Source organism: Galeopterus variegatus, unplaced genomic scaffold, assembly GCF_000696425.1.
Source record: "Galeopterus variegatus unplaced genomic scaffold, G_variegatus-3.0.2 Scaffold4788, whole genome shotgun sequence".
Classification (NCBI taxonomy): Eukaryota; Metazoa; Chordata; class Mammalia; order Dermoptera; family Cynocephalidae; genus Galeopterus; species Galeopterus variegatus.
In genome coordinates this window covers 61,690-89,262 of record NW_007730899.1, presented here as the reverse complement: position 1 = coordinate 89,262, position 27,573 = coordinate 61,690, and the positions used below count along the sequence as shown (strand labels likewise).

The following is a 27,573-nucleotide window of genomic DNA, read 5'->3' as shown; positions in this document are numbered from 1 at the left end:
AAACCAATCGTGGCTCTCGCTGAAGAGAACGATGTGGACGTGACTTCCACTTTTCATTTTTAACAGCCTTTTGTGCTGTCTAAATTTTCTAATCAAAAGCAAATGGTTATCTAAGTACTAAAATTTTGGGGCCATTTTTTTTTTTTCATCTTTACATGTATCTGCATTTGAAAAAAACAAATATTGGCTTAAAAAGTAGTAATATGCAATGTTTATGGAAGCACAGTGAAATGAGCCCTCTCATATACTACTGATAGGATTGTAAATTTGGTATGACTTGTTGGAAAAACAGTTTGACAATATATAGCAACAAGTCTTTAAAGTTCACACCTTTTGAGTTAGTAATTCCACTTTTAGAACTATCTTAAAGATTTATATTTATAAGAAAAAATTAAAATAAGCTAAATTTCCAATAATGGGGACATAGGTGAGTTAAACTATAGTAAATCATTACCTTGGACATGATGATTGTTTTTGAATGTTATGATCAGGTTAAAATATTAAATATGAAAAGTAGGAAATAAAATTTTACATGCAATTGCTTTTAATTTTATTTAAAAATATCTGTAGGGAGGAAATATATCTGATTTGTAGGATTGTGGGAAAGTTCTCTATTGTCTTTATGATTGTATTTCCCCATTTTCCCACAATGAGAATATATCATCTTTGTAATCAGAAAACAGTAACTATTACTTACAAAATGTCTATTCAGAAGCAAAATCTTACCGGAGGAGGAAGTTTTCCTTCAATTACAAGCAACGTATCTCCAGAACATATCATAAGCTCTTTCAGTGTTGCATCCTGGGAAAAGAGAAATTCTTTTTTGTCACTTATGACTTCTGAAAGGAATGAACAGACAATTGGATCTTTTTTTTAACCCTATGCCTCTATTACCTTTTCAAGAAACATATAAATGAATAATAAAGCAGATATTGAAGAGATAAGAAATATGCCAAGACTATAAAATCAGTATAGCATTATGTATTAAATTGTAGGGTATAAGCTATAAGTATCATAAAAGATTCAAGAAAGGGCAATGGATAAGACAAGAGATGATGAGAGACTGATTTACAGAAGATGAAATTTTGGTTGAGCCTAAATAGATGGGTTGGATTTGCAAAGCTAGAGGTACCAAGAGAAGGAATTTCTCATGAAAAAAAGAACAACGGCAACGTCAAGGTTGACAACAGCGTGGCTTGTTTTGGTAAAGAGCTAAGAGACCAGACTGATCAGAGTGCGAAGCACCAGCTGGAGAGTAACAGGAAATACAACTGGACTGGAAGGGTGAGCACAAATTGAAGGGGTGTGGGACAGAAATAAAGGAGCTACTCAGGATTTCTGAGGAGTTTTTAAAGATCAGTTTGGCCACTACATGCATGACATATTGAAGTGGGGTACACTTGGCCCAGGGAACCTTTGAAGTAGTAATTTAGTAATAGGCAAAAGAAGGTTTCAATTAGGTGACCAGCAGTGGGGTGTTCAGGGAAGGAGTACAAGAGCTGACAGGGCTTTGAAGGCCAAGACTAAACATGAAGAACAAAAGATAAATAGGGTAAGCCATGTTTTAGTCTGAAAAGATTAGGATGAGAAGACAGATGGCAAATTTGGGAAGAGAAGCCAGTTTTGAGGGCAATGAGTTTGCTTTTAGATAAATTGTTTGATACCAATTTGGGAATTAATAGAGAAGAAAATTCCAAAACTACTTGAATAAATATATTCTTCTGACATCCAAACTCTATGTCCTGAAGATTCTTTGAGGTCCACTTTTTACTCAGGACAGTCAATCTCCTGGCCAAGACTCAAGAGGGGCCTCTCTCTACTGACTGACTGACTGCTGTAGGGCAAAGAGCATTCTGCTGGAAAGCCCCAGTACACCTGCTGAATTCAACCTGCTGTTGATGTTCAATGCCACTGTCTATCACTCACCAGAAAGCAGGCAGGTAAAGATTGGGGAAAAGGGCAGCTGACCACAAGTCTCTAAGCTTTCTCCCAAAGCTTCATTTTGGTTCTACTTCCAAGGCTATGGGAACTGGGAGGTTTGATACTATTTGGACCAAGACGATGATGACTAACCAGATTCCAACTACTCTATGATAAAATTGTTCCTAGGGCTACCCTAAGAGTCTGGCTGGATCTAGAGTCTGGACCAGAGCTTTGGTGACTGGTTGGTAAGATGAATTCTGCATCATTAACTTACAGAGGAACTCTGAGATTAAAATATTCAGGGGTCAAAAATTCCGAATGTATCTTCCAATTCTTTATTAGTTCAAATGTCATTTGTTTTCTGAAATTTTCTGCCTCCTAATGAACTACTACTCCTAGGGACATGCTCTCTCTCATCAATGAGATTTATCACAGATGTCAGAAGTGTTCCCACCTAGCTGAGACTTTCTATCAAAAAACTACGGGGCCGGCCCGGTGGCGCACTGGAGAGTGCGCTGCTTGGGAGCGCGGTGGATCCCATGTGGAGACCGGTTCCCGCTCACTGGCTGAGCGCGGTGTGGGCGCGACACCGAGGGTTGCGATCCCATTGCCGGTCCCCGGTACGGGCGCGACACCGAGGGTTGCAATCCCGTTACCGGTCAGTAAAAAAAGACAAAAAGGAAAAAAAAAAAAAAACAAACCTACGGTCAGGGCCGGCCTGTGGCTCACTTGGGAGAGTGTGGTGCTGATAACACCAAGGCCACGGATTCAGATCCCAAGTCAAGGTTTAAGATCGCCTTACCGGTCATCTTTAAAAAAAAAAAATACAGTAAGAAAAAGTGGAAATAGACCCATTCATAGATGTTTGTATCCTAAGAAAAATAATGAAGGGCTTCTCTTGAATTTATTTATGTGTGGGTTGGGTATCTTGTAGGAAAATACAAAGTAATCATTTCTAAGAGTAAAATGTATGCAGATAATCTTACTTCTTCATATAAAGGCTCCCCAGCTTCAAAGCACCAATCCATTTTTCGTAAATGCCATGTATCTCCTGTAAAGGAATCAAAATCAGGATGAAAAAAAATCAGAAGAATATATTTTAAGAGTTTGTCAGAAGTGCCCCTTGTGGGCAAATGAATATCAGAAGGGGTTTGATCTGCTAATAGTCATTAATTAATTTTTAAGTAAATTGTGTCTTTCAGAGCATGAAAAAAATTAAGTTGTTCTCTCAATTTGGTTAATTTGCCTTCTCTTCCACAAATGTATACTTGCAAATAAAAACACCACTTGCTACTATTATACAATATTTACTTTATACCTTTATTATTTACATGTACACACATATATACATTACACATCAGCATACATATGTGTACACATATGCATAAGTATGGAATCCTTTCTGACAACTTTATGAAGTTGAGTCTTTTACTGTCTTAGCTGAAAGTGTATGCTAATATTGCTCAGCACCTGCTAATGTTTACAAGAAAATTATTCCTACCCACTTAGCAGTTAATCCAACAAAAGTATAGTGCTAGTGCTTTCTGAATAGCATTTTAATAAAGTTGGCATAAGTGAATATTTATAAATGTTCAGTAGACTTTAATCTGATTTCTGTTTTTCAGTATACTTGCTACATTGGTGAAATGAGAATTTTATTGGGTTGGTAAGAAAGTTGGATGGGCAAAAGTTTTAAATCCTGGTTATTAAAAAAAAATAGCTATATTTATAAACAGACAACTCCCCTCACCCACCAAAAACATCTAATAGCCAGAGGAATAAACATAGGTCTCATATTTATCTCCACCGGCCACAGTTTTGAATCCCCACAATACTCTTCTTTATAGACCCTCTTTTGTCAGTTGTTCTCGTTTTAAATAGAGTAGATTTCTACCAATTTTTTTACTTACTTTTAAGTACCTCAAAAAAAAAAAAAAATCACCAAAAGTTAAAAGTGAACACTATCACTTCAAAGCACAGCATGGTGGCAGGCACATGGGCTGTGAAAGCAGCAAGACCTAGCTACTTGTTGCATAGCTCTGGGTGAGGCACTTAGCCTTTCCCAGCCTCCTTTTCCTCCTCTGTGAAATGGGAACAGCTGATGCTCCCTGCATGGTAGGAGTGTTGTCGAGACTAAATGAGACACTGTGTGTACCCTTCTAGAAGAACGCCTTTTACTTAGAGCTTGTTACCTTCCCTTCCAAATAGCAATGACACAGGCTTCTACTTTAATGAAGTTTGAGAACAGCAAAGCACTCTAATAAAAGTCTGACGCCTCATCAGGCTCACTGGTCCTCATGAGGCTCATGATTCCACCCAGAAAGCTACTTCAGTTTACCCTGGGCTTATTTTTTTTCATTCATACTACATTCTCTAATCTATACCACAAAAATATGAAATAATGAATTGAAATTGACTCAAAAAGATTAAAAAAAAAAAACAGTGAAAGACCTGGGTTAACTCCAGGTGGTATAAATCTTAGCTTTATTTCTTTTGTACTTTTGCTGGATTCTGTCTAGGTTGTTAGAGCTATCTAGGTTACTCAGAACTAATCTACCACTAGTTTTCTTTTAGCTTGCAAACAAGAACCAGGAGAATTTTTTATGTAAATACAGAAATGAAACTATTTTTTTTCTCCATAATCCTGTAAAAATTTTCTCCCAAAAAAAGGTTAAAAAAGTTTTCCTTAGGGTTATAGATTATTTATTTTAAGTCAAGGATGTGGATAAGATTACATCATTACGGTAAATAACTTACCTGGTAGGCCAGATTTCTCCAGCATTATCTTTAAACACTGTAAAAAAACAATTATGTCCACTGTTAGTTTTCTGTTTATGAGTTGCAGTTCTAGGAGAAACATCCTTTTTTTCACCCTGGACCTATTTAAGTCTGATAATTCTTGAATAGATAAAGATATACACAGTTGAGAAGATAATACACAAGTGAGCTCTCCTTCTTAAGAGTGAGGTGAGGCCACTTCAGGAGGGGAAAAAAAATCAGTGTTTACAGTGTTTGCAACCAGGACTTACTTCAAAGTTTTGTTCACTAACTTCCAGGTTTGAGTAACTACTTACTTCCTATGGAGATTAACAGTGTGTATTTAACTGGATATGATGAATTAGGCTGATTTCATAGATACACATTAAACTCTGAGTCTGATAAAATACTGGCCTTTGTTTAGCACCAATGAAACACAACTCATATATAAACTCATCAGGAAAGAACTGGGCAAGCTGTGCTCTCATGGCACAATGCAAAAATGGGACATATTAACAAAAGTTTAAAACAAAAATAGTAATTAAAACTCCCAACTTCTTGAGGGAAAAACATTCCTAAATAAATCTTTGGCAAAAAGAGTAAATAAAAATTGATTTATACTATCTTGAGCAAAAGAGAGCAAAGCAAGGACAATCACTGCTGTACTGTTTGGAATAAGAGAAAATGGTAAACAATCAAAATAGCTATTGATGGGGGAGCATTTAAAAAAACTAGGAAATGTCCTAAAGCAGTTCAAAGAATAAAACAGACTTATACATACTGGTCTTAAAAGACCTTTAAAATATTTTAAGTGAAACTTAAAGTTTTATTACAATACATGCAGCATGATCCCATTTATGATTTAAAAGAAAGCACACAAACAAATTAAACTCTTCACTTCTATGTGTACATACAAAGCCACATGTTGGCATATGCATGGCTAAGATATGGAAAGACACTCTACTAATGTGGATAAGATTACATTATCTGATGACAACAGTGACTTCTGGAGAAGGGACTGGAATAGGGTAGTGACCAAGGGAGATTTTTAACTCTCCTGAAGTTTAAAAAGTGAGAATAAGTCCATGATTACTTGTATGATTACAATTAAAGACTTCAAAACATAATTACAGATTGTTTAGAAAATGGTAACAACAAGAATACAATATATTAAAACATGGGGAATGGGACCAAAACTGTATTCAAAGAAAACTGCTGTTTTAGGGCCGGCCCGGTGGCGCACTGCTACAGTGTGCCGCTTGGGAAGCACGGTGGCGCTCTCGCCGAGGGTTCGGATCCCACATACGGCCCGGCCGCTCACTGGCTGAGCAAGGTGCGGGAGCAACGCCGTGGGTTGCGATCCCGTGGCCGGTCCCGGTCCGGTACGGGTGCGACACTGAGGGTTGCGATCCGTTGCTGGTCACGAAAAAAGACAAAAAGGAAAAAAAAAAAAAAAAAAAAAAAAGAAAACTACTGTTTTAAAGGCTTTCATTATTTAAGAAAAACAAATAATGGAACATTCAACCTAATTGTGTTCGAGACAGGGGAAACAGCCTGCATAAAGGCCTTGTTTGAGGAACAGTAAGGAGGCCAGAGTGGTTGCAGTAGAGGGCGAAGTAGTTGGAGGTCTGAAAACAATCGCACGAGAAGGCCAGATCACAAGGCCCTTGCAAGGTCATTCAAAGCTTCACCTCTTACTCTGAGTGAGATGGGAAACCACAGGAGGCTGTGAGTATAGGAGTGACTAATCTCACTTACATTTTAAAGGATCACTCAACTTTTTTTTTTTGTCTTTTTTTGTGACCGGTAAGGGGATCGCAACCCTTGGCTTGGTGTCGCCTGCACCGCGCTCAGCCAGTGAGGGCACCGGTCATGCCTATATAGGATCCGAACCCGCGGCGGGAGCGCTACTTGCCCCCAAGCGCTACACTCTCCCGAGTGCGCCACAGGGCCGGCCCTCACTCAACTTCTTTGTAAGGACAGACCCTGGGAGGTACAAGGCTGGAAGCAAGGAGATCAGTTATGAAGCTGCTGGAATAACGCAGATGAAGGGCTTGACAGGGTAGTGGCAGTGGAGGGAATGAGATGTGGGCAGATCCTAGATACATTTTGATGGCAGAACCAAAAAGATTTCCTGTAAAACTGGATGAGACATAAGAGAAGAATCAAGGATGACTTCAACATTTTTTGCCTGAGCAAGCAGAAAAAAGGAGCTGCCATTAACTGAAGGAGAGAAAAATGTGAGTGGAATGTGTTTTGGGAAGAAGAACAGGAGTTCGTCTGTGGCTGTGTTGGAGTTTGAGATGACTCTTAGACAACCAAGTGGCATCTGGATGTTCTGGGGTGAGGCCAATCTAAGAACTGGCAGCAGAATGTTCAAAAGGTACAGAGAAGAGGAGGGAATAGCTAACTGAGAAGGGGTAGGCCAGTGGGTAGAAGGAAAACATGAAGAGTTGTGGAAGCTGAGCTGTAAAGTGTTTCAAAGAACAGGGAGTCACCAGTGATGTCGAATGCGGCTGACAGAGCAGGTGGGGTGAGTGCCAACTGCTCACGGGGCACAGCACACGGAGGCCACTGACAACCTGGGTGAGAGCTGTTTCAGTGGTGTTGTGGGCACAAGATTCCCTGCAATGGGTTCAGGAGAGCACAGCAAGGAAGATTTAGACATCACTCTTGAACATGTTTGTGGTTTCTTTCTTTGACATTAAAAACACTAAGTTAAAAGGCCAATGAAAAACTGGGAAAATATTTACAGTATATAACAAAGGGTTAAAAAATGTTTTAGCATGGAAAATTTCAATCACATGCTGAGAATAGTAAAAGGAACCTCAAGTACACATCAATCAGTGTCAATTATTGCCACGGCCAGTCTTGTTTGTTAGTCCCCCACACACTTCTACTATCCTTCCCCCAGATCTTTTTAAAGCAAATACCAGATATCATATTATTTCATTTGTAAATATTCAGTATGCATCTCTAAAAGATAAGCATTTTGTTAAAAAACATAACCCTAAAATGATTATGATATATAAGAAAATTAAGAATTCCTTAATATTAATAAATATCCAGCCAATGTTCAAATTTCTCTTTCTCTTAAATTATTACTACTTAAAGCTCGTTTGGCTTGAATCAAAGCCCAAATAAAGTCCATACATTGTAACTGGTTACTATTTATCTTAAGCCTCTTTTAACCTATAGGTGCCCCCAACCCATGCAATGTATTTGTTGAAGAGTTTTCCAATCTGGATTTTGTTGACTGCAGACCTTTGGTACATTTAATATGTTCCTACATCTCCTGTATTTCTTACTAACTGGTAGTTAGACCTAGAGGCTTGATCAGACTCAGGTCCAGTTTCTGTTTTTTGCAAGAAGAGCACGGGTATTATTCTGAACTTCTATAATGTCTGAGTGTTGGTATTTTTTTGGTTGTTAGCAGTTCTTTGAGGATCATTGCCTAGATCCATTAATTTATTAGGAGTTGAAAAATTGTGATATTCTAAAATTCCTTCTTCATTTAATAGTTGGAATATGTTTATGAAGAAAACCTTTTCATTATCTACTCAGTTACCCTGAGCTATAGTTTGCAAAGGAAAAACAGGATAAATGCTTGACTTTTTTTGGCCTTTATGGTTCCCTAGCATCCACGATAGGTAACCAGTGAATATTTTCTTTTAGAATCATTATGAACTCACAGATTTTATGTATATGTTTCAATCAATTTTAATTATTATTCTCACTGATATTCGAATTGTCTTATCTTTGACTAGTGGTCTCTTCAGTCTCTTTGACAATTCCAATAGCCTTTGTTAGTAGCTTCACTGCCTTCTGTGATGACAAGGTACTACTCCAGGCTCATTTTATACACTTCCTGACCTAGATGTAGAGCTGGCCCCAGTTCCTTGTAGTAGGAAATGGTATTTAGCAACCATAATTTGGCTGCTAGGGGTACTTGCTTCTACCAGGTTGATCATTATTTCTAAGCTGTGTCAGGACAGAGCTAGAAAAAAAATTTAATAAAAAATACATGAAGTTCATTCATACTCTCTAATTCAAATTTAGGAGAACAAGTTTTTATTTAACCACATGGATTTTATCTGTCTCTCCATTTTCTATATTGAAAGTCCCAGTTCTCAATAACACCAACATAATTACTCATTTGTTTTGTCACACACATACATGTATATAAACATTAATTCCTGTCATGTGATTGTGTGTGTATACAAAGTAAAACTATCAGAAGGAAATATGCCAAAATGTTAATATTGGTGGGATAAAGAATATTAAGGGGGTTTCTTTTTTTTCTTTTAATCTATTTCTGCATATTCCAAATTTCTATAATAAACAAGTATTACTGATAATCAGAAAAGGAGAAAAAAATTGTAATATTACTTAAAAATTCCAGTTGGTTCACCAATTTTCAAGCTTCCAAAGCTACTCTAGTGAGTACATATAATTCCTTGAAGGATATTATGTAAGCTGTAGCTTTAGGATCTACAAATCCTAACACATGATACCACTTCTTCCCATACCCAAACACCCACAGTCCCTGAACAAAAAGTAAAATTACTTACATCTCTCACAGATGTTGTTTCTTCTACTATGATTTCCATCTCTGTCCCAGGTTGAACATTACTCCCCATAGCAAAAAACAGGAACAGCTAAGATCAAGACAGAAGTATGAGTGCAATTTAATCTGGATTTTAAAATTCTATAAACGCATTATTTACTTCCAAAAAAGTAAAGCCAAGTGTCTACAAAACTTAAAAAAAAAAATCTCAAATTATTTAAAAACAAGACTATGTTGAGTAATTTAATGTTACAATATAAACAATAATCTTGCCTACCTAGAAATATAAAATGCTTCATCATCAATGTTTTTACTTCTAATAAACATCTCTCATGGATACTATTTCTTCTGCTTTGATCTCCATCTTTGTCTCAGTCACTCCCAAAAGGAATTTACAATTATTACACACAGTAAGCAAAAACTTTGTTTTTTTCTCTGAGTCATTTGGTTATGATTTTATTTTCTATATACTATAATTCCCAAGACCCCAAAGGAAAAATATAAATCTGATCTCCTACTGATTCAGTTCCTTATAGCCCTGCTTTTTTTTTTTTCTAACTCAACCTCACTTGTCATGTTTTCTCTGCTTTCAGGTTGTCATGCACAACTATTTGCTAGAGTTCAGGGGAAAATAAATTAAAAGGGAAGTAGTTGGGAAATTAATGAAGTAGATCCAGGAACCATGGGAACATGTGATGAGTCCAGATTACCTCGATACAGGGTATTTAACAATAAGGATGTCACTATGACTTCTGGAGTGTAATAAAAGAATATTAAGTAGGTAGGGTTTCTGATAAAGACCAACCTGATATTTTACACAAAAAAATGAATACTGATGAAGACAAGGGGTAAGGGAGGCTGATGTTATTACTGCAGAGAGTAATTAAGCCCAGAATCAATATACTGTTTTATTAAACCTAAAATGCCATTGGTTGGTAGATTCATTATTTTCTGCACCATTAAAAAAAGAAGAACAAAACAGTGTTGCTATAAATGCAGGAAGTCACGGACTAAGATGCAATCTAACCTCTAAGATGTTAAAATGTGGGGGAAAAAAGGTGCATCTTAAAATTTATAAAGTACAGTGTTTGAAACTGGTGGCCACTCAGCCTTAAAAATCCCTCTTAACACAAAATTTTCACAGAAAAAGAACCATATGAATATACTTTGGCATAATATTTTTTATTTAAACACAGAAAACTATACAGATGTATTCCTAAAATAAAGTGCATCATTTAAGGAAAAAAACTTACAGAGAAAAACAATATTATTGGAGTAGTTAAGGTACTAATTATAAAATTAAGACATTCTGGTTATGGAAGAGTTGATTTCGTTTTGACAGGTGACCTTATTTTACCTGAGAGGAAGTGGGTGCTTTTCCAAGACACAGTCCCAATGAACTCCCCATCTTCAACTCTGCTTCCTTCAAAGTATAACTGTCTGGCACTATAAAGAATTTTGATAACATAATGAATATTATTAATCCTACTGCTCCAAGCAAAACAATATACTGAAATCAGTCTTTCTTTGAAAATCAAGAAAGAAAAATGAGTTGCACATTTTAAAAGGACTACGTGCACTATGGTTATGCTTGAGGTTCAGCTTCCATGCTCTAGAATACGTTATTCTCTCTGTCTGTACAACAGTACTAAGAGGCAGCTATGAATGTTCTAAGTTCCTACTTAATAAAAATGACTTTTTCAAGGAGCTGTTATTTATATCGATTAAAAGCCACATATTCCAAATCGATCCATAAATGGTGGTCAGCTTCTTCCAAGTTTAAAGTTGAGATTGTGACTACCATCAATAATTAGGCTTGTCCATGATTAAATTAAGTCTAATAACAAGAGAGGTTACAGAGGTGAGAACCAACGATTCTATTTCATGACCGGCATCACAATAAAATCAGCAAATCAAACAGAAAAACTTTAAAAATGAAGCTAGAAAGACATAACTAGATCAAAACTGTGACTAAAATGAGGATCAGATAATCAGAAAGATGGGTGCTTCATGTCAAAAAACAGAAGTGTTTATTTTTCAGGTTAAGGTTTTCTGTAATATATGAGTGAGATTCCTGAATGAAAATATGTCCTATAAATCAGTTTCTAAAAGGTAATTTAAAAATATTAGGTATTGGAAGCCATTATTTAAAGTAAGAATGTTCAGAAAGACACATGGTGTGAGTGTATGTTATCATTTGAAAACTACCAAAAAAATTTACCTGGACAAAGAAGCTTCCCATTTCTATCAATAGGTCTCAAACAGCTGTTCTCAGCTATAAATAAAAAGGAGCTGGTTAGCACAGCAAAGAAAAGTAAAGAGAGATGCTCTATTGTGCTAATTAGCAGGAAGCTACAATAAGCTAAAAAAACCAAAACAGAAAACAAAAAACCTCCCAACAACCAACCCCACCCCACCCCCCAAAAAACCCAAATACAGGCACTCTTTGCTTTGCGCAGTAGGGCAGGACTGTAAAATTACAAGCCAAAACTGAGCAATCTGAACAAAACAACCTTAATAATCAATGGAAAAAAATTCAATTATTACATGAGTTTTAAAAATTTTTGCCGAAACACTTGAAACTCTGTTGGTTATACATGTATTGGGAAAAAAACCCCAAAAAACTGTAAAACTAATATTTACCCTGTAATTTAAAACACTAGAAACTCTGAGAATGAAACCGTTTTATGTCTTTGTACAACCCATTATCAAGAGTAGTTTAAACAGGGCTTGCTTCTTCTCATTGTACAGCTTATGATAGAGAGTGAGCATTTTCCTACCCCCAGGGTGAACTGTCATACCCCTTTCTAAGTCTGTATCAGCTTCCAATATTTGATATTTTGCACTTTCAATGTCATGCAATATCTTTGAGAGCTCCTTTAATGGGAAGTTTTTGCCAGTGTCACTTCTGCTGGGACACTGTCAACCTTTGTGTCACGACCACTTTCCTCACTTATGTCGGTAAATTCACCTTCGCCAAGTTCCTCGATGCATATCTAGAGTCTCTTAAGTGACAGTAGTGTCAACATTCCCATGGGCAGCTGCTTCTTTCATAACTCCATATACTGTTGTTTTTTTGTGCACTTTCCTCTGTCAGCCAATTCCCTTTTTCAGTTATCCATTCTTGTAAAATGTCATGTGGGTTATTGCTGGGAGAAAAGGAGGCAATACAACTACACGCTTTGCTGTCTATGTGGTGAACTGTACAACAGATGTGCAATGCAACCACTGACAGACTTGAAAGAAGGGCAGTGACTGGTCACTGGTCTTGGCACACCACTTGTATTTACGTGTGATGTGTGGACTGCAGAACTAGTAGCCAAGTGTGTGCTTTATTCAGTTATTCACAGCTAATATACCAAGTTTGCTGAAATGTGAACCATGTGGGGGACTGATATTATGTTAACTATATGTGGTAACTGAAACTGATGCACACCAGAACTGTGCAAAGCAGACTCTATATTTAAGATATGTTGGGTGGTTTTATGCTTATTAAATGGATTAGGGCCAGCGTGCACTATTTTTGAGGATGCAGATTTCTTTTGTGGGAAGGAACACATCAATTTTTCATTCTAAACACAATTCTTATAAAGTAGGACATGAATTGGGGAGGGGAGGGTATGAAGCCTTTTGAATAGGAAAGAATGGCATGTGCCTCAGAAGTTCTAACTTTATTAGACAATAGCAGAATCTCTTTCTGAGATTCTTTTTTTTTTTTTTTTTTTGCAGCTGGCCAGTAAGGATATCTGAATCCTTGACATTGGCTCTTTCTGAGATTCTTGAGTTTAATATCTTATACTATAATAATATTAGCATATAATTCTAATACAAATTTCTTGTCAGTTTTTTTTTTTTTTTTTTTTTTGGCAGCTGGCCAGTAAGGATATCTGAATCCTTGACATTGGCTCTTTCTGAGATTCTTGAGTTTAATATCTTATACTATAATAATATTAGCATATAATTCTAATACAAATTTCTTGTCAGCTGAAACAGTTTATGAAGAGTTCCCCAATTTAAGGAGTGCATTTTAAATAATATCTCCTTTAAACCTTTTTACTTTCATTCAACACTTATTGTGTATCTTCTATGTGCCAGGCACTGTACCAGAAGCAGGTGACACAGCAGTAAGCAAAACAGCCATGGACTCTGCCCTCACAGACCCTGGCCTAAGAGAGGCAGATGTTGATAACAAATAAAAAGGCAGTTACAGCGATAACTGCTGTGAAGGAAAAGCGTGTTATGAGAGTAAAACAGAGATTAATGGAGATCATGTGGTCAGGGATAAAAGGAAGTAACATTTCAGCTCAATAGCTGAAGTTAGTAGGTAAAGAGTGAAGGGAGAGGAGCTGAAAGAGAGATCACAGCACTAAAAGGTCTCAGGAGTGGAAAAGAGCTTATTCGTGCACCAAGAAACTCACACAAGTCAGCATGGACAGTGTGTTGTGAATAAGCAGAAAAGTGGATCAGGATCAGATCATGCAGGTTCTCATAGGCTAAGATAAGGAATTAGCCGAAGTACAATGGAAAAGCACAAAATAGCTTTGAGCAGAAGAGTGACATGATCCAATTCACATATATTTATGAAGATCATTTGCTATGTGAAGAATGGTTTAAGGGGAGCACGAGTGGAAGGGAGACCAGTGATGGGGAAGAAGGTGAACCATTTTAATAAAATATATACTTTTAACAAACTTTACTGAGGTATAATTTACTTATGATAAAACACATCCAGTCTAAGTGTACAGTTCATAGAATTTGATAAATAAACATCTGGCAGCCACCAGCAAACAGATGTAATTCACATCACCCCCCAAAATTCCCTGGCGCCACTTTGCAGTCAATCCTTCAACCCCCATCCCTCCGTAACTTTTTCTAAATTTCATATGTAGGAAATCATACGGTATGTACTCTTCTGTGTCTGCCTTCCTTCACTTGGCACAGCGACTGAGACTTGTCTGTGTTTTGCATTGGGTGGAACTAGCAGCTCACTGCCTTTCGGTGCTGAGCAGTATCCCACTGTTTTTTTGATTTTTTTAAAGATGACCAGCAAGGGATCTTAACCCTTGACTTGGTGTTGTCAGCACCACACTCTCCCAAGTGAGCCACGGGCCGGCCCCTAGTATCCCACTGTTTGGATGCACCTCAATTTGCTCATCCATCCATCTGCTCATGGCAACTTGCATTGTTTCTACTTTATGTTCATGGACGTTTACATCTTCGCAAGAAAATACTTTTTAACTTTTCTTCAGTAAATGTCTAGAAGTAGAATTGGTAAGTGAAGGCTTAAATTTATAAGAAACAAGTTAACTTTCCAAAGTGACTGTACCCATTTTGCACTTCTGCCAGCAACACATAGGAGGTCCAGTTGCTTCACATCTTAGCTAACACTGGGTTTTGTCAGTACTTTAAATTCTAACTACTCCACTGGGTGCACAGAGGTGTGTCATTATGGTTTTAATTTGATGGCTAATGCCACTGATCATCTTTCTCTGTACTTATTAGTCATTTGTGGGTAGGTCGTCTTTTGTAAAGTGTCTGTTTAGTGTTCCCAATTCAGAATGAGTTGTCTGTCTTCTGATTAGTGTACAAGTATTTTTTATTTTCTGGATGCAAGTCCATTGTCAAATATGTGTTTTATAAATATTTGCTTCCAGTTTGTGGCTTGCCTTTTCAAATACCATTTGAAGAGCAATAGTTTTAAACTTTGATGTAGTCCCATTTGTTAATTTTTATTTCATGGTTTGTGCTTTTTGAGTCTTATCTTAAAAACAAAACAAAACAAAAAACCCTTCCTCTATGGTAAAGTAACAAGGATTTTCTCATATGTTTTCTCCTAGAAATTTTAGTTTCAGGTATGATCCATTTTGAGTTAACTTTTTACATCACATGAGGTAAACCTTGAGGTTCATTTTTGCACATATGGATAACCAAATGATCTAGCACTATTTGTTGAAAATATACTATCTTTCCCCATGGAAATATTTTTGCACCTTTGTTGAAAGTCAACTGATTATGTGTGCACCTATCTCTGGATTCTCTATTTAGTTCCACTGTAAATATTTTAGCTTCATGGGCTACATATGATCTCTGTTGCACATTCTTCTTCTTTAAACAGCCCATTAATAGTGTAAAACTATAAACTGGCTATACAAAAACAGGGCATAGGCCATAGTTTGCTGACCTCTATATTTCTACTTTCTACTGCCAATGTATACTGTCTAGAGTATGTCTTGAAATCAGATAGTGTAACTTTTCCAACTTGTTCGTTTTTTTTTTCCCCAAAATTATTATGACTACATTAGGTTCTTTGCATTTCCATATAAATTTTAGAATCATCTTGTCAATTTCTAACAAAAAAACTGCTAGGATTCTGAGTGAGAATACATTGAATCTACAAATTGATTTGGGGAGAATTTTCCTTTCAACAATATTGTGTCTTCTGATCCACAAACATGGTACATCACTTAATTTATTCAGTTCTTCTTTAATTTCTCACAGCAATGTTTTCTAGTTGTCAGTGTACAGATCTTGCACATATTTTGTTAAATTTATTCCTAAGTATTTCAAGATATTTTATGCTATTATGTTTTCTTAATTTCAAAGTCCTTTTTTTGTTGTTGTTGCTCGTAGATAAAAATACAATGGTTTCTGTATATTGATTTTGAGTTCTTGCTCAATTTACACACAAAGAGAAACCAATTCACATTCACTAGAATGGCTATAATCAAAAGGACAATCACAGATACAGATACTGGCAAGGATGTGGAAAAACTGCAACCCTGATACTTTGCTAGTGAGAATGTAAATGGTACAGCCACTTTGGAAAATAGTACGGCAGTTTCTTATAGAGTTCAACATAAATTCGCTATGTTACCTAGTAATTCCAATCATGTGTATCTACCTAAGAGAACTGAAAACATATGTCCATACAAAGACTTATATGCATATGTTTATAGCAGCATTATTCATAAAAGTCTAGAAGTACAGACAAGTCAAATGTCCATCAACTGGGGAATGGATAAACAAAATGTGATAAATCCATACAATGGAATACTATTCAGCAATAAAAAGGAACAAACCACTGATATGTGCTAAATCATGGATGAACCTCAAAAATGGTATGCTAAATGAAAGAAGCCTGACACAAAAGACTACATATTGTATGTTTCTATTTATGTGAAATGTCCAGGAAATCAAGTCTATAAAGACACCACACATATTAGTGATTGCTAGGGGCTCCGAATACAAATAAGCACAACAGATCATTTTGGAGGGATGGAAATATTCTAGAACTGGATTGTGGTGATGGTTGTACAACCCTATACATTTACTGACGATCACTGAATTATACACTTAAAATGAGTGAAATTTATGGAATGTAAATTATACCTCAATAAAGGTGTTAAGGAAAACCTAATCGTGGGTGAATAAGCGAGTTAACAAAATAACAATTCAGTATGATAGAATTTATGTAAATGTAATAATGCAATACATATGAAGGTACTTCAAAAAGTTGATGGAAAGATTTGTATTATCTTTTAATTCTATTTTTCCACAAACCTTTTGAAGTACCTCATACATATACACATACATGTAAATATAATATACACAGTACAATATGAATATGTGGACTAGATACACACCCATATTAGACATGCTGCTTGTATCTGGGGAGGGAGAGAGAAGAGACTGAGGAGAACACAGAGGACTTTAACTTTATTTATAATGTTTCAAACAAAAACAAACATGACAAAATGTTAACATTTGTCCATTTTGGGTGGTAAGTGGATGAGTTTTCCCTAAATTATTTCTTGTACTGTCTCATATTTTTTTTAATAAAAAATCAGAACTAAATTAAACAAAAAACCAAAAAGCAAACATAAATGATTACCTAGTTCCTTCATTAATTTAAATTCCTTTATGGCTTTAATTCGAATATCAAGCACCACCTAAAATAGAGAAATAAACTAATGACTGTGTACAAGTTGAAAACAATGGAGGAGACGAAAATGAAGATCATCAGTGTGCACTTAGAATTATTTGAGATATACCTGACATTTAGTAGTTTTTGCCAAGTTAATATTAATTGGGATAGAATGAATACCTACAGAAAAGTAAAAAAACAATTCTACCTGAAAAGGCAATATACTGACAAACCACTAACCTTTATTTTGGGAGAAAACAAAAGAAACAAAAGAAACTGCAGGCAATCACACTTCTCTGTTTTAGGAAGAATGAATTCGGGGCCAATAAGCATAAATAATATTAAATGTATAACACCAATCCAAGGGTACTATTTAAAATTTCTATTTAAATTACTTTATTTTAGATTGTTTTCGTTTTTAGGTCAGGTTAATTTCCTCTAGGGCACAAAATCTTGGAAATTTAGGGGTAAAACTTGTATCAGTGATCATTTTCTCTGACTCCCACCAGTACCCCACATTGTGCCAAGAAGAAACAGACTAAAGTAATAAAGGATTTCACCAAAGTCAATCACTTATGGTCAGAGAAGTAGATCTCCTAAGTGTTAGTATATTGACCTTATACTATCGTATCAACAAATGTTGTTAATGCACCTTAAGAAATTATAATATTTGTATAAAAGAAAACAATATTCTAATACATTTCTGTTATTATAGAAAAAAAACTTAATAAATTGGGAGTACATGAATATAAAAAGAAATTTCCTGAGATAATATTTAAGGAAACCAATATCATCCTCTTCAAATGGAAGATGGAAGGAATTCCTTTATGAGCAGCTGGCTTTATACAGAGCAGAGTGTGAGGGGGTCTTCATACAGTTCATAGAAATACTATATTATCTTTTAATTCTATTTTTCCACAAAAAGACTTTTTGAAGTCTCTTGTATAATGTGGAGTAATTTAAGATAAACTTAAAAAATAAAAACCCATAACACAAAAACATAACATATATTTCCAGTTTAAAAAATATGGAAAAGACCCTTGAAAACAGAATTTTATATCTATCAAAGCCAGAGGATTCCACAAACTAAATAGGTAGCTCCCACATTCTAATACTAGGTGTTGGAATTTTCTTTAAAGGGCACATATTTTTTTGAGATATGTCGAGGGCTAATATAGATAAACAAGTAATAATCAAATGTTAAAAATAACAAGTTGACTTCTTAAGACTTAGAAGTCTATTAAGACAACTGTTCTGAAAGATTAAGGCATTGCTTTCTAAATAAAAATCTGCTTACTAAAAAACTGTTAGCCAAACTTTAATTATCATCTACTTACTGTGTTAACAGTTGCTGATATTTTAACTTGCTTCTCTTCAGATTCTAATTGGCATAAATTTTTAACTTGGAGCCAGTCCATCTCATTCACACTAGGGCTCTGTTTCCCTTGTTTGGGCAACAAACTGTAGGTGAAGATATTTTAAAAACACGTCTTTACAAAGTACTTTTATGGATCAGAAAGGATCAGAAAATTAATACTGTTCCTTAGGCACCACTTCCAAAACTCTCCATGTGTCCCTTAATGTGACTAATTAAAGGTGACCAAGTTCTACTAAGTTGTCTCTACAAAAGTTGGCTAGCTTTTCAGGGTGATGTTGGGCAGCCTACGGAGTCTATATTCCTGACTCCAAATATCTTTTCACTTACACAAATAATTCGTTGCCACATTTTTCAAAGAGAACTGTTGTAATCAAACAATCAACTGTTAACTTCTGTCTGCACACTAGAATCACTAAGGAGCTTTAAAAGAGTATCTATGCCAGAAGCCCACCCCACAGGATTTGGACTTAGTTTAACAACAGGGCAGCCAAGTACATTTGTGCAGACTAACACTGCACGAAATTTCCATATCTAAGGGGTATCGTATGTGTTATGTACATTATATATCTGTATTTTTATGATAGAGCTTTGGTTAATGATAACCACTGGCAACAGAGTATCTTGTTCTAATAAAATTTTCCTACAGAGAGTAGTAAATGGTCTTGAGGAAGGGGTAACTTCCTTCTAATTCACACAGAAGCACTGAATGGCCTCGCAGGAGAGTATATCAGAGCCCTAAAACACAATTCCACCCTTTATTTTAGTTATTCCTCTATGGGGTTCCATTTCAAGTCAGCAATCCTAAATATAACAAAGTTTTAAGTACACAATGATGATGATGATGACATTGATGACAAAGATATTACCTAAAACATTCAGCACCAACGAGGTGCAGACACTTTGTAAGCACTTAACTCTCTCAGTCCTTACAACTCTATGAAGTTGGTGCTAATTAATATCCCCACTTTACAGAAGAAACTGAGTAGAGAGAGGAAATAATTTGCCCAAGGTCACACTGTGAGTAAATGGTCAAGCTGGGAAGCAACGCAGGCAGCTGGCTCCAGAGTGCTCGCCCCTACCCAACACACCGTTCTGCCTCATGCAGGAGCACGGTTAGGCAAAGAATAATGTCAACACAGATTATTACGTAGCCATCAAATGAGGTTATAAAGTGTCTACAAACATGGGGAGCGGTGCACAAAATACAACTATTTATCTGCAAAATAGTCATCGTGTCTAAAAAGAAAAAACTTCAAAACAAAAAAACAATAATGAGTTCAGAAATAAAGGAAAGCCACCCAGATGCTAACAGTGATCGACACTGCATGGTTGGTAGAGGGATGCAGTTTTGGGTTTCTTCTGTTTTCATGTCTGCATTTCCCAAGTCCTAATAAATGTATGTCACCTTTTATAAGGAAACATATAATAAACTTTCTTATAAATAAGGTAGGGAAGTGTATGTCTGGAAAACACCTGTCCAAAAGAGCCATAGTGATAAATATAATACCAAGAAAACACAGTTCATAAGTGCTCTGCTTCTCTTCCACTATAAATAATACAAAGTTTCTACAATCTGAGTGTATTCACAGTACTGATAAGGTAGGGAACTTAATGTCCGCAATAGATGGAAATGTGGGACTTTACAGTATATGACACAACAGCTACAGAAATGTACCCTCACACACATGGATGACAAAACTGGAGATGTAGCACCTCTGAACTTCAAATGTGACTACAAGATTCAGCTGGGAGGCTTTCAAGAGTCATAAAAAAGGATTATAAGGATAAACTGAATTGTTTTATTGGTCTCTTGTAACAAAATATCCAGACACAATTTAGCCATGATCTTAATACCTTTCTCATGAAAAACTTCAAGAATTTTCTTTGTGAAAATGTGCCTTTAGTTTTCTAAAATTGGTGCTAATCAGAATTCAATTTGATAGGATTTTGCTTTATGGCCAACTTATTAAGACTGTATCTATTCCATAAAACCAGGGATACCTGTATTATTTTATCACCATATTTACCAAAAAAATCACTTTACAACATCATTTTTTTCTCTAAGTTGCATAACTTAAAATAATCCTATGTACAATATTTAGCACATCATGTCTAGAAATAAAGAAACATTTAACTCTTATCATTAAAATAAAGCTTTGGGGGGCTGGCCAGTTAGCTCAGTTGGTTAGAACTCAGTGTTATAATACCAAAGTCAAGGGTTCAGATCCCTCTACCAGCCAGCTGTCAAAAATAAATAAATAAAGCTTTGGGGTTTTACTAGACAGTACTGCAATTAAAATAATTTTTAAAAAACTCCCTCTTTTTCTCTTTTTAGTGAGTTACCTGTTATCATTTTTAGAATCCTGAATTAAAATCGAGCTTCCGTTTCTGAGACCTAGTTCTCTGAATGTCTTCTTCATGTCCTCTTTGGGAACAGCAGCCCATCTCTCTTCACCTGCAGACTCAGCACTGCTTGTGAGGAGGACACCTACTGGCATTGCTAAGGCTGTGAACAGAGTGCCCACTTCTGCGTTAGAAGGAAAGACATGTGGAGCTTCTACTATCTGCTGACAATTTTCTCCTTGCCTGCTTGTTTCTAGATGAAGAACATTTAAAACCAGAGGTTCGCAGTCAATACCAGTTTGAATCTGGATTCCGCCAACCTGCAATAATGTCAAGACAACTATTAATATAGTTTATATTTGCCAAAATTCAGTCAACATAACAACACAGTAAAAAGACTACTGTTGTAGAACAACCCTCATTTTTTCCAAGTAAAATAAAATTTTCACAAGTGTCTTTTAAGTATCAGAAGAAGAACTTTAGATTTTTCTTTTGAAACTTTCTCTTATTCATCTTTTATTTTTTAGGAGAGAAATCTGGGCTGGAGACAGAGATTTATGAGTTATTACTGGTGGTGATGAAGCCTTAGAAATATATGCAATGGATCAAGGACAGTCCACAGAGTGGACTGAGATGCTCCTCGCCCTCTCCCTGCAAGAGAAAATTCCCTCTCCTCCACCAGGCCACCTTCGTTCCCTAACATCCAACTAACCCTGACTGCACCTAAAATTTAGTGAACATTTCAGCAGTTTTTCTTTTCTTTTTTTTTTTTTTTGTCCTTTTTGAGACAGGCCGCACCGCGCTCAGCCAGTGAGCGCATGGGCCATCCCTAAATAGGATCCGAACCCGCGGCGGGAGCGCTGCTGTGCTCCCAGCGCTGCTGTGCTCCCAGCGCTGCACTCTCCCGAGTGCGCCACGGGCTTGGCCCCATTTCAGCAGTTTTTAAATATCTAATTGCCTTCACGTATGCTGAATAAAATAACATTACAATGACTTTTAAAAAATCCAAAATTATCACGAGTACTTCTTCAGTAGATTTTTACCTCCACCCCATTCCATACAAAGATGTCTTCCCCATCAGCAATTTCAGTTTCACACAGTGTCAGTTCATCTCCTAGAAAGATGACATCATCAGTGAAACCATTCATCATGGTCATCAAAAACAATTTAGCTAAAGAAAGAGCTGAGACACTTAAATATTTGTTTGAAAATGAATTCTTATTAAGGAAAATTAAGCAAAAAGCAGTAATTATTATTATACTGATATTTTATGTTGTTTTTATTTTTATTTTAAAATGCTGTTCCATAAGCATGATAGAAGGACAAAGAGTTACTACAAAGGCCAGCTGTACTTGAGGCATATGACACTGTGAACAGGAGTTAGGCTCAGGTATCCAATGGTCTGAGCTCCACCACAAATTAGCTGTATGTCCTTGTGTGCTTCAAGTCTCTCAGCTTCAGTTTTCTCATTTTAAAATAATTTTGTGAAAATCAAATGAGATAATTCATATAAAACACTTAGCACAATATTTGGCATAGCGAAGCCCAAAATAAACGTTACTCTTGCTACTGTTATTATCGTTTTGTTGTTATTTAAAGGAAGTAAATACTTTTGAACTCAAAGTATTTTTCTTTGTTTTGCAGCAAAATCTGAAGCTGAGAGTTGGGTAGAAAGTCAAGCCATGTAAATAAGATTCAAATGGTTTTAAACCACTTTGCTCAAAAATTTGTGGTAATGTAAAAAAAATTCTGAAGCCTTTAAAAAATTTTTGGTAGAGAGGTAGCATTAATTTCAGAAAACATAAAATGTTTCCATGTTAGACAAATTTCACACGGCATATAAATTGGATACATTATAAACTGGATAAGCTACTTCTTTATGAAAACTGACAACAGGATAAGAAATGTGATGATAATCTACATAGGTAAGAAAGAGCAGGTGAGAGAAGGCCTGGCAAAGAGCAGAAAATCACAGAGCAGTGCCACAAAATATAAATCTATATAAAGTGAGATGCTGTGTTCCATATTTATCTTACCATCAAGTGTCTGATAAAGGTGAAGTCCTGCTGGTACAAGCTTTGCGACACTAAGAACCATGTCTCCTTCCCAAAATTCTAACAGCTAAAGAGTATTAATGAAAGAGAAGAGTGCAATGAAAAGTACATATCACATTTCCAGGTTAAATAAGAATAGCCCTGGGCCAATTTACGTATGTAGATGATACAGGGATCAAGCAAATGAATTCATCCATCCCTACCCAACACCAGAAATCGGTAATAAGACATCACTTGTTAAATTAGTCAAATCCAAAGATGGCTAATCTCCATTACTGACTGAAGAATTCTGGCATCTCCTAAGAGCACAACAACCATCTAAACAATTCTACTTAATTTGTGAAGAAAACTTTTATCAGAAGGCAAAGTTATCAGCATGCCAGCCTAGAAGTTTTTGTCCAAAAGAGCAAAAATTGTTTAATTAGCACTGGTCAGGAAAAAGCAGCACTGCTTCTGGCATGCACTCATATTCTATTTACCTGAAAGGAATGACGCCCACTGTTAATTTAAAAAGCAGCATTACCAGTTTATATAATAGACTATCAGGGGTTTGTTCTTTAAGTTTCTAGGTCTGAGACTCTGAGGCTGGTGGTAACCATACCAAAATAATATTACCCATAAAGGTCATTTCTATCTAGTCCTTCTCCATAATACCATAAGATATTTCTCTTAAAAAGAAATTTCATATTTATATGTTATTCGTTTACTATGTCAGTTTCACTTTTTGCCAGTGGCTTACTTCTAAGATACCAGTTAGTAGAGATGGATACTCAAAACACCTAAAGAAGAGACTAGAATATATCTAAAACTTATGAAGATGAATAATGTCTTTTCCACTTGAAATGTCACCCTAGACAGGTTCAGACCCCCAACTCCACCTACATCAACACTGCCACAATTGGCTCAGAAATAAACTTTTAATGCAAAAGCTGAGAAATATAAGACAATTTTAGAAATCCTGATACTGATCCAGCATTTAAAGAACATTAAAATCAACCAAAGTTAAAAAACAAATTGAGGGCCGGCCCATGGCTCACTTGGGAGAGCGTGGTGCTGACAACACCAAGTAAAAAAAAAAAAAAAAAAAAAAAAATGGTTTGTTTTTCTTAGTAGGAGAAGAAAATCCGAAGAAAGCTAATAATTTTAGTGATATAATTTTTCAAAAAATTCATTTATTTCAGGGAAAAAACCCAAACGCTTACATTTTTTAAATTTCCTTTTCCCTTGATCAGGAAGTAAGTAGTGTGGGATGAAGAAGTGTGACTGAGAGGGAAGACGACCAGATGAAGAGCAGGGAGACCAGAGCTGAGTCCCAGTTTCAACACTAACTAGATGTCTGACCACGGGCAATACACTAATCTCTCTGAATTACAATTTCTTCATCTTCACAATGGGGTTAGTTTACACTCATGAGGTTAAGGAACTTTTTATGAAAGCACTGTAAGTAAAACAGAGAGCACTATTGTTGTTATTATTATTGTATTTCTTTTTTTTTGGCAGCTGGCCAGTCCGGGGATCCAAGCCTTTTGACCTTGGTGTCTCACCAACTGAACTAACCGGCCAGCCCCTGGTTGTTGTTTTTATCATCACTACAATACAGATGGATAAATTATTTGGAGATAATGAGTAGAACTATGTTTTTACTACAGACCAGTAGATATTTTCCTTCACTTAAGAATCTTATTAATAAATGCTATTCTATACAGGAGAGTACAAAATTAGACGCTTTTGTTTAGTAGTTCTTGGTTTTAAGCAACATGCTCATTCATCTCTAACTTCTCACTCCCTCTGAAAAACAATTCTCCTTTATTTATTTTCTCAAAAAGAGTCAACCTTGTACTTTTTCTCCCCACCAAAATAAAATGTACCAGGCCCAATTTTCCACCTGAAAAGCTGACGGTGGGAACCATGCAGAAAAGCCTTTCTAGAAGACTTGTGAGTAAAGAACATCTGGGTCATTCCTCTATGAAGAGGCTGATGTAGGATTTTCCCAAGCAGCTTTAAAAAATAAACAGTTGTATCCTAAATGGGATGAAATGGAGAATCCAGCTGGAGATGGACTGTAAAGTCTAAATTAAGAGGAAGTAAGGCTAAATTACCTGAAATATGGATTGTCGGAGATCTCCTAAAGTTTTTCTTTTATCAAAGATCAAATCCCACATGCTTTCTGTTTGAGAGACTACTGGGTGTAGAGCCCCATTGAAGAAATGATATTGAGGGCCCAGGTGAAGATGCAATTCAAAATCATTGTTTGCAGAATCACATTCTGCCCTTTAAAGAGGCATAAAAAGTATGTAAATACAGTGTTTTTATAACAGACACTGTGTTTCATCTCAAACCAAAAATATTTGATTTACAATATAAGTTCTCCATTCTACCTAAATAAACAACATCCATTTCTTCTATGTGACAAAAAGATTCATTTTGGTTTTTCAATAAATAGCAAAAATTCAGCTCTAACTGCCACCATGAATAGAAAGGGAAAACTGTTTTAATGTAGACCATGCCATGTTAACCACATTTCTCTGAACAAATACTGACACTTGAAATCTTCCAGTCCTGGGATGAGATTACAGTTATGAACAAAATGCTATAAATCTGCTCACATAATTTTAAGTTGAGATTTATCAACTTCTATATCATCTTTACTTCCACTGGACTCCACAGACTCCCATAAAATATTTGAAGTCACTAGCAATGAACACCCTGAGCCTATGTTCTCCAGGTTAAATATCCTTAGCAGGAGCCTGACACTGGCTGCTCTTCTCAGAATCCACTCAGCTGATTGATGCCAAACACGGTACCCTGGTAGAGTCTGATCAATGTAGAGTTGGAATGAGGCTTATCACCACAATTCAAGTACTTCAGATTCTATTAACAATTCTATTACCGTTGTTGAAGAGAGCATTTGCTTTTTTGATGACCACATTAAAGACCTTAGTGCTGGCTGACTTAAAACCCCTCAGGCTGTTCTGTTTTCATTTATTTATTTTAATATTAACTGCTAGTCCAGACCATGCATGCCGATTATTTTTTACACTTAAGACATTTCACTGTGTTAAATTTTTATCTTTTTAGTGTCTTGATTTTTGTTGAGAGTTCCTTTGATCTTATGTCATTCGGTGTATCTGCTATTTTTTTCTCCCAGTTCCAAGTCAAGGATAAAAATGTTGAGCATATCCCTGCCACATAATAACCCACTTGGGTCCACAAGAAGACTGTGGGAATGTCCATTTCCCTATTCCAACACCATACAGACCCTGTCACAGAGCAAATAAAGTTCTACAAGGGCTGAGATTAGGCCCCAAAAGAGAATGCTGAGATCATCAAGTTTTCACAAACCATTTCTTTAAGAATCCAGAATAGGTTTTTGTCCAAGATTGACATTAAACACAATACTTTGTAGAATACATATTTCCTTCCTGTTGAAAATCTGCCTACTTCTGGACATCTGTCACTACATGCCAGTTCTCCCCAACTACTGAAATATGAGAAGTAATTTTAATGGCAGGCTCTCTTTGCACCCAAGAGAATAATCTGGCCAGGCCAGAATATAATTCATTTAGCGCAACTATGTGCTCACTGATTTCTCTAGTCTTCTTAGGCTTTTATCCCTACTTGGCAATGACCATTTTATATGTCATTATTTAATTCACTCTCACAGATAAGGATTATTCCAAAGTAAAAGATACCTGCAATACAAAAATTCAGCAGCCAAACAGATACTAGCATTAACTTTTTTTTCTTTTTAATTTTCATTATCAAATGGTTAAGGCCTAAATTAGATCTTCAATCCATACAAAAACTATTCAAACTCTAAAAGTAATTTAAAATTACCTTTTTGTTTGCAGTTCAATGTTGGCTGCATCCATTTCATTCAGCAAATGACATGGAACCATGTATCTTGGATTAGCTCGAGCTGTGAACAAAACTTCTCATTAACTTCTCTTGACTAAATGAAATCTGGTTGCTGAGGAGGTAGCATGAAAACTAGAAAGGACTGTGCTGGGAGCTCGGAAAGCTGCTACTAACTAGCTATTTGAATACTAATTTTCTCTGAATCTCAGTTTTCCTATCTGAAAAATGAAAACATTAGAACAAACAAAAGGTAGATAGTTCTTTAAGCCAAGTTACAAGAATTCTATTTCTTCAACTCTATTTAAGTATACTTTTTAAAAAGAACACCTACATCATTGTCCTGATTAGAAATGAAATAATTGGTTACTATAAAAATTCTAAGAATTACGCTGGCTGGTTAGCTCAGTTAGTTAGAGCATGGTGTGGTTAGAGCATGGTGTTGATAACACCAAGGTCAAGTGTTCATATCCCTCTAATGGACAGCAACCAAAAAAAAAAAAAAATTCTAAAAACAGTTTTTAAAAGCATAAAATAAAAGCAATGGATACTATCTGTAGTCTCACTCCCAACACACATACACATACACACACAGTTTTTAAAAAACAACTGGGATCATATTCAATAAACTTGTAACTTGCTTTTTCATTTCATATATTGTATTTTCCAAAGCCTTAAAATATTGTATTTTCCAAAGCCTTAAATAAGTGATTGCACAGCCATCCATTCTATAAAAAGCATAATAAATCTAACTGATCTTTTCCTCTTAGAC

At 35.9% G+C, this 27,573-nt stretch overlaps 1 protein-coding gene across 6 annotated transcripts in view; it reads right to left on the bottom strand.

Moving 5' to 3' along the window:
• USP40 (ubiquitin specific peptidase 40) overlaps positions 1-27,573 on the bottom strand; it is an 83,660-nt gene that overhangs the window by 22,837 nt on the left and 33,250 nt on the right. For all 6 annotated transcript variants that reach the window (XR_551648.1, XM_008588357.1, XM_008588362.1 and 3 more), the window contains exons 12-24: positions 26,784-26,865; positions 25,046-25,217; positions 22,929-23,013; positions 21,936-22,006; positions 20,893-21,212; positions 18,509-18,632; positions 17,139-17,196; positions 11,469-11,522; positions 10,605-10,693; positions 9,252-9,338; positions 4,681-4,717; positions 2,910-2,974; positions 727-801 (exon numbers count right to left, since the gene is read on the bottom strand). Coding sequence is in view for 5 of the 6 variants with exons in the window: in XM_008588357.1 (XP_008586579.1) it covers positions 727-801; positions 2,910-2,974; positions 4,681-4,717; positions 9,252-9,338; positions 10,605-10,693; positions 11,469-11,522; positions 17,139-17,196; positions 18,509-18,632; positions 20,893-21,212; positions 21,936-22,006; positions 22,929-23,013; positions 25,046-25,217; positions 26,784-26,865 (1,319 nt within the window). In the remaining variant the exon portion in view is untranslated. The remainder of the gene's footprint in view (positions 1-726; positions 802-2,909; positions 2,975-4,680; positions 4,718-9,251; positions 9,339-10,604; positions 10,694-11,468; positions 11,523-17,138; positions 17,197-18,508; positions 18,633-20,892; positions 21,213-21,935; positions 22,007-22,928; positions 23,014-25,045; positions 25,218-26,783; positions 26,866-27,573) is intronic.